Source organism: Sinocyclocheilus anshuiensis, unplaced genomic scaffold, assembly GCF_001515605.1.
Source record: "Sinocyclocheilus anshuiensis isolate Anshui unplaced genomic scaffold, SAMN03320099.WGS_v1.1 scaffold880, whole genome shotgun sequence".
Classification (NCBI taxonomy): domain Eukaryota; kingdom Metazoa; phylum Chordata; class Actinopteri; order Cypriniformes; family Cyprinidae; genus Sinocyclocheilus; species Sinocyclocheilus anshuiensis.
In genome coordinates, this window is record NW_015548254.1 from 335,183 (window position 1) to 343,714 (window position 8,532).

Below are 8,532 nucleotides of genomic sequence, written 5' to 3' on the forward strand. Positions count from 1 at the left end.
ATGTAAAAATATGTAACTCGTATTCCCTAAATAATACGTAATATATGATAGATTTTCAGATAACTTATATGAACAATATAAAAATAAACAATTTCTAATAATAAATACAAATACATAAACTAATACTCATAAGCTCATAAAATTTAATTTGTATATATAACATACACATTATTTTTGGTATTATTAATATAATATATTTTCCTACAATAAAATACTAGTTTACCGAGCGTGTTGATGGATCTCATTTGCGGTGTCTGCGCAGTCGTCTGCCCGGGGCCCTGTGTCTGTGTGGGGGTCTGACTGCTGTAGGGGAGGCCGAGGGCAGCATAGGCCCGCTGCATGGAGCTGGGGTCGATGGGCGTGGAGCTGGGCAGAGTGGGCGCCGTCTGCTGCCCCGTACCGACCGTCCCGATAGGGCTCTGCAGACCAGCGTTGGGGGGACTCAGCATTGCTGTAACGCAGGAAAGAGATGCTGTAATATGACATCTGTGTATTTCAAACCAAGCTCTGCGTGAGATTTCACGTCTGATTCTGCTTAAACACTTGGCAGAATCTGTCCGTCAAAACAGAGGAGTGCAAAAAAAAAAAAAGTTCAAACCCTGCCAAACAGCCGTCTGGAAGAAAACGTTATTCATCTGAACATAGTGGAAAAAACGGGGGAAGTAGAAAGGAAAGGGGAGGGGGTCCGAGACGCCATTTGCATGGGGAAGAAATATCGCAGCGGCGACTCTGCGCAAAAACAAACACTTTAGCTGCCTCGCGCTCTCAAAGTCATGATGAGAGACGCCTGGCAGAGGGAGAGGTGCTTTGCAGGTTTGCTGGAGCAGTAACAGTGTGAGATTTTAATGAGTTACCGCTCAGCCGCCGGGGCGGCACAATTCTCCTCATCCTCACTGCCTCTACCCCCCGCAGCAAACACACACGGCCCGTCTGAAACATTCACACATTCACAGCTACTGAACCAGCATGACGCCTCTCCTTACAGAATCCTGCTAAGTAACTACACATCCAAAAAAACACAGTGCAGCTGAATGCGTTACTCACTTTAAACACACTTTGATCCTTGAATCCTATATTACGGAAATAATGTACTATAGTGTAAGAGTAAAATAATACACTTAAGTGTACTCATGAATGTAATGTTTCAGACACTTAAATGAATGTTATTTGCCATCAAATGACAATTTATTATAGCTGGAATATATTAAATTTACATTATAATATAAATTGAAATGTGTTTGTTGAAATGCCTGATAACAGCTTTGTGAACAAATATACATTTTGGCTACAATTGAACTTCTTTATAAAACTATCTTTATTGGATACGGTTTAAAAGCACACCCTTGTGAAAAAGAAGTGTTATCAGTATTATTATTTTAGGTGTAATAAGTCTAAACACAATATAATTTAAACAATACTATTTCTTAATGTAAACATATGAATTTAAATTATTATTATTATGCAAATGTACTGTCGTGAAGTACAGAGGAGGATGTTTGATGGAGGAAGGACTCACGTTGCTGGTTGCGTTTGTCACTGGCGTTCTTCAGCGGGAGGCAGACGGGACAGTCGTGCCTCGTGCAGTTCTTCCAGTGCGAGATGATCTGCCTCGATGAAGCACAGTGAGCCACTGCAGACAGAGACAGAAGAAAGCCTGAGCCAAAGTGCAGGTGTGTCCAACTGCTGCAAAACTGGGAGCAGAAAGTTCCTGTGGGAGAGCAGGTCTGCACAGCAGACACATCTGCCGCAAGTGATTTCACTTTTTTTTTGTCCTCACAGGAAGTAAAAAGATACTACAAATGACATTAATCACAGGCAAACAGATTATAATTGATGTTTAATTACAGTTATCTGGAGAGAGATTTTAAAACAATGAAATTCCACTGTAGGAGGGATTAATGGGAAACTAGTTAAGGGGAAAATAAATAAATTAATGTGATGATAATTATAATTATTAAGAGAAAATAATTATAAATTATATTTTATTATACAATGTACTCAAAACACAACTTAATTTATATGTAAATGAACTTTATTCACTTAATTTCGACTTAGAACAAACTATTAAAATTAATTTCATTAACTTTAATAATTCTGAAATAAAACAGAATATAAATACTAGATTAAAAACTTGATTAAAAAAATGTAACTTTTGCCTTGGCAACTAACAGAAATACGTACTAAAAGTACTAAAGGGAATAAAATTAATGAAAATGAAAAACAAATTAAAGCTAAATAGAAATATAACAACTAAAAAGTAATAAAAAATGAAAGATAAAACTAAAAACAAATTAAAATTTACTTTTTAACTTTAGTGAAAAAATGTAACTAAAATTAAAATGAAAATACTGAAAATATAAAAATAAAAGCTAAATCAAAATTCTAATAAATACTATAATAATTAATTATAGTATTTATTAAATTAATTAACTGATTTAATATGGGATATTAATATTAATTAAATTATATTAAATAAATGTATATGAATAAATAAATAAAATTAATAATACATTTTTTTGAAAATGATTTAAAACTGAATATCCATAACCAATTCACACAAGATATATGCATTATATCATTATTATGATATTTTCTGTCATAGAGGCAAAGCAGCGTGTCAGAATAGGTATTTCCCATTGTTTAGAGCAATTGTGTAGCTATTACAATAGGAGTGATCAAGTTGTGTCCCACTGCTCGTTTCCAGTATCAACACTATTATGATTTATTGCTGCTGTGTCACACCTGGTTTGGTTGCCGGTTACAGAAGGAAGCGAGTTCTGCCAGGAGAGCCTTCAGGAGGCACCAAACACTGTCTGCAAACACACGATGCTTTAAGAGTCATCTCTAGCCTTCATGCCCTTCCTCGGGAGTCCAAGCGGAGAGATACGGGTGTCACAGCGGGCAGAGAAGAACAGGAAATGAGCTGGCACCGTGGACGGCGCGCTTGGCACCAGGCTTGTGTTTGAGTTGAAATTAAGCCCTGTGCTCCGGCTCCAACAACAGCTAAAGCTCTGAGAGCAAAGCAGCCGGGCGGCATCGGGCCGCCGCAAGCCCTCTCCTGCCGTTTGCCAAGCCCTTAATATTGCATTATACCATAAAGAGCACGGTTTTCTCTCTGAACAGACTGTTATACTTTAGACGGAGCAGAGCGTTTGCTCGGGAAATTCCCAGTGTGAGTGAATGAAACATTACTGGTTGTGAACCCAAAGGTGTTCGGCCAGAATTTCACTCTATGGAAGTGCACTGATGAAATATAACAGGGCTTGAGAATAAGGACTGCCCGATGGCCCGGGGCCAGTGTGAAAGACACTCAAGACAGTAGAGGGCCGCTGCTGCATTGTCACAAAAATGTATCATTTGCATGTGTTTTTAAGCCTTGCTAATTTAAAAATTCAAGCGATTTTAACAGCAACTATTTTCTTTTTTTGTGGCAGGGCCAGTAAAAATGTTGAAGCACTGGCCCAATCGGGTCAGAAGAAAAAATCCTTAGCATTGAGCCCTGTTTAACATCCATTATTGTGGCGGTAACAAACCTTAATGGAGTGCCTTTCGAATGTCTGTGTCATTAAATCGGATGTTACTCTAATAGCTAGCTATATAAATTAGTAGTACACTAGAGTGTAGCGCTGCAGAAATGAGCGCAAAGACGCGCACAATGCTGGAAACACCACATCAGGACAAAAGCGTCTCATTACAGCTCGTGCTGAGACTAAACAAAGAACAGACGGCAGATTAAAACCAGTCTACAGACGCACACCTCAACCTGCAAAACACAGCAGTCACTCTTGCAAACTCGAACTTGTTTAAATAAACAATATTATATATTGTATTGCAATTATATTATATTATTATAGTAAAGTAACATAACAAAGTAACATATTTTGTTAATTCATATCTTAATACAAAATGTGAAAATAACATTTAATAAAATTCCATTGATACAATGTACATTATATTTGTTTATTTAATCATGTATATTGTAAATATATAAATAAATAAAATATATTTATATACATAAATATATTTTAAATATGTTATAAATATAAGCAACTAAAATGTGACATTGTTTATTCATTAATTGTTTTTAATAAATATTTTATTATTTACAATTGTATAGATTATATATTATTGTATACATTGCAATTATATTATTGTATAAATATTTATTCATAAATATATACTACATAAATATATTTAACTTATTTATACATTAATAAAAATAAAATTACCGAATTAACAATATATAATAAAATGTATTAATACAAATATTTCATATACATATTTTAAACATTTTCTTAATATTTATAATTTCATAAATTATAAAATTACATATGTATAAATATATTTTATTTTTGTTTATAAATGAATAAACAAAATTCACATTATGTCAGTAGTATTTTTATAAAAAATAAATGTTACCAAATTTGTTTAATGCATTTTTTTTCTTATGTATTACAGAATTAATATTAATTACTACATTATGAACAATGTTTACATTAATATATACAATATTAATAATATTAACTTGTTTGCAAGGTACAACACACCTTTCGCGAGAATTGTTTTAAATTCATTTGGCAAAGGAATTGCCTATTTTTTCCGAATATTTCTTCTTCACCATTACTAAAATAATTTTAATTGAACCATTAAGGAACAAGAATAATTAAGAATTTAAATCAGAGTTCAGACCAAAAAAGCAACGACAACATCAAAAAAATCTTATAATGCAGCATAAAGTATACATTCAGAACAACATCCGTAACCAATAACTTTTCATTTGTTTTCACAAAATACACTTACTGTGTTCACAACTTCGCAATTTCGTAATATCGCCCTTTTGTAACACTATCTGCAAAACTTTTCATGTTGAGGTCAAAGCAGCATGTGACACTCATGTTGAAGCTGCGTTGAAGCCCAATCTTGAATCATGTGGAAAAGCCTTATATTATCCAGCAAGCATTTGAGTTGGGATCAGCTCTGGCGACGGGCATTTGACGTTGACTCACCTTGGCAGGATTTGCCGGCCTGGCAGTGCGTCATGTGGTTGAGGACGTTCTTCATTGTCTTGCAGTGGGGCAGTGCACAGGTTCGCACCTCGCCGTTGGCCTGCTCGCGTCGCTGGCACTTGTGGGCATGGAGCAGCAGAACCAGCTGCTGCTGGATCAGCTTGCGCTTCTCCGGGTCGGCTGTGGGGCCCGCGGACACGCCCTGACCTGCCACCATCCCCACCGACACCTGCTGCTGCTGCTGGGGCTGCGGGCGAGAGAACCAGAATGAACTTTCGCCTGTAAGCTCAATCCAGTTAGTGTGCATGATGGGAGACTCACCATGTTTGGCACGCTGGTGACCATCGCTCCCTTTAGGTCAGTTGGAAACTGGGGCAGGCTGTTGGGAAGGGCGCCTTTATTCTGAGCGTTCACACCAGCCGTGCCCATTTGTTGCCCTCCACCCTGGTACTGACCGAATGGACTGTTGCCACCTGCCATGCCCATCTACAAACCCAAGAAAACGGGAAATATCATGTCAGACGAGTCATCAGAAGATTCAGACACAGAATCTCACATCTAAAATGACACCTGGTAAACAACACAACAGCAAACAAGGTTTTTTAGGATCATTGTTATTGTAGCATAGGATAAATTAGCATTGTTCAGTGAATTTTCAAGGGTGAAATCCAGACATCTGAATAGGAATCCATATAATTGGGAATTTTGCGTGAGGGCGAAAGATTTCCCCATGTACATTTTGTAAATTGGTCATGTGAATTCACCACGTTGAGCAACAGAAAGCTGCTTGGTTTGACAGTGACTTCTGTGTGAGCTGTGCTTCATACATCACTGCACTACTGACTACAGACAATAGACTTTTTTGTCAAAGTTTTGCTAATGAGACTGCACATTAACAAAAAAATGTAACAAAAAAATATATCAATATCAAGGCTCGAAATTGTGACCATTTTGGTCACATATGCTCCCGAAATTTAATCTGTGCGACCTCAAAATATATTTGGGAGCATTTGCGTTTAGCTCCAACCCTGAAAAAAAACTCACTTGTCTGTAGCCTTCATAATCCTGAAGACCTTGATTAGCTTGTTCAGGTGTGTTTAATTAGGGTTAGCGCTAAACTCTGCAGGACAGCGGCACTCCAACGTTGCCTATCCCTAATATAGTTAATCGATATCACAAGAAGAGTGCTGTTTCCTCCAAAAATCAGCATGATTACGAATATAATTTTTTTTTAGGAGTCGTCTGTCCACTGCAGTCCTTAAGATATCAGCACAGTAACACTCAGTCAAATTATTGTTATCGGATAAAATCGGTTAATATATAATTTGTAGTTGTGATGCTCATATATTTTTGGTGAGTGCTCCTAAATTTTTGCTGGTGCTCCTAACTTTTTGAAGTTGGGAGCACCAGTGCTACCAAGTAAAAAAGTTAATTTCGAGCCCTGAATATGTATTGATAGTAATGCATAATATACAGGGGTAACATTTTATATATATATATTATTTTAACGTATCAGTCAAATGTTAAGTGTTAATTTCTCCTTTTTTACATTTAGATTACACTAACAATTTAATAACAGTTAAATATAATCTTTAGTACAGTATATCTCAAAATGAATATCCTAATTGATAACGAAAACATAAATCATTGAGATACTATTAAAGATTGAATTAATATTTTGACTTTTTTATATTTTCAATTCAATTTTTTTAGTAATTTTGTGTGTAATTTTGTCCGTTTTATTCGGTTTTTTTTGTCTTTGTGTTTCTATGTAGTTTTTCCTATTTTTATTTCAGTTTTAGTTTAGTACATCAAGCTAAACTAAATCAAAAATAAGAAATGCTGCCTTGTCAACTAACTAAAATAAAACAGTATAAAATATAATTTCATTTATATTAACATTTATTTCAACTGACAAATTTTTTTTGTTTTTAGTTAACTATAATAACCCTGCAACAATTAATTTTCAGTGATGCTACTAAAAATCATCATAAAACACATTTCTAAGAACAACAAAAAAATATTTACCATTATATTCATATAACATGAGCATTTGCATTATGAAAATCATCCTGGCTTAGGGGTCGGTCACACTACACTTTTCATTCCTTTGAATTCCATTCATACGGGTACGAATGCGGGAGAGTGGGAATGCTAGTGTGAAGAAGTTTCGCAATTCGCTGTGTTCCAAAGTTCAAGTTTGGTGAACTCTGATCTGCAACTTCGTACCACGTGAAACCGTGTGACCAACTGAAGAACTACGCGTCACATGATCACATCATGAGCACGTATCTGATTTAAAAGAACAAATTTAAAACTGCAGAGTTGCAGGAAAGTGTAGTAGACTGTATGTTTTTACATTTTGGATTTATTACTATTTGTTATGTGTTGAATTGGAGTTTTTAAAAAACGCTGCAGAGTGTGACGTCACATCACGACCACTGCAGTGTTCGAATAAATTTTATATGCTCTAGTGTGACCGCGGCTTTACAGTAAACGGCCAATTAAATGTCACTCTCATACATGTCAAACAAAACAATAATTTTGATCTAAATGATATTTGTGGTTTAATAAATCAAGTGGAGCCGCTCAATATAAACAGACCCCCCCTCCCTCTCCCCGAGTGTGTGTCTGCGCTGATCTCCAGCAGCGTGCCGGCCGTCCGCTCTCCTCTGTTGACATCGCTCCAGCAGACCAGATAAAAGAGGCCAGCTGAGTGGCACATGCACCGGCCACCCCTCCTGCACCCCCTCCCTCCCTCCGCTCTGCTCACTCATTCATGCACACCAACACACTTCTCACGCTACTCTCTGTGCTTACTCATCCGCGCACACACACACACACACACACACACACACACACACACATTATCTCTCTGTCGGAGCAGCCAGGATTCACTCTCCCAGCAGATCTGCATCGTGCCCAGGATTTCCTCACTCGTGTCCTCTGCTCTGTTTCACACCGACAGTCACTTATTCACCCTCATGTCAGTCTAAACTCACATGTTGTTTATTTGACAGTGGACCAATTGTAGCGAATCAGCTCATGGGGAAATATGAATAATTAATCATAACTAGTTATAATTAATTTTAAATATTTAGATCCGCTGTAGATATTTACTTGACCTCTCAGGGTCAACTGTCTGTCAATTCTAAGAACGTTAATTTCCTGGTTAAGGGAAATAACTTTCAGACTGTACAACTCTACACAGAGCTTGTAGCATAAATCGGCATGATTAGGGACTCCAGTTACAAGCAAACAATGAACAACGTCAAGTGTGATACAAGACTTTATTAACTACATAAACACTTAAACTAGTCTAACATACTACATAAACACTTAAACTGGTCTAACATACACACACACACACACACGCATACAGTTGGTATAGGAAAGGGTTAAAGCTTAACGCAGTAAAGAGAAGAGAAATAAGAATATGAAACTATGGTACCATTTGATATTCAGCAGATCTACCGCCTGAAGGAAACATCAGATTCTTAGTTCAAACACACCTTTGTAAAAAGGT

At 36.6% G+C, this 8,532-nt stretch overlaps 1 protein-coding gene across 5 annotated transcripts in view; it reads right to left on the reverse strand.

Moving 5' to 3' along the window:
* LOC107655368 (CREB-binding protein-like) overlaps window positions 1-8,532 on the reverse strand; it is a 48,459-nt gene that overhangs the window by 20,966 nt on the left and 18,961 nt on the right. For all 5 annotated transcript variants that reach the window (XM_016442830.1, XM_016442828.1, XM_016442831.1 and 2 more), the window contains exons 3-6: window positions 5,328-5,492; window positions 5,007-5,253; window positions 1,517-1,630; window positions 224-451 (exon numbers count right to left, since the gene is read on the reverse strand). In XM_016442830.1, coding sequence (XP_016298316.1) covers window positions 224-451; window positions 1,517-1,630; window positions 5,007-5,253; window positions 5,328-5,492 — 754 coding nt within the window. The remainder of the gene's footprint in view (window positions 1-223; window positions 452-1,516; window positions 1,631-5,006; window positions 5,254-5,327; window positions 5,493-8,532) is intronic.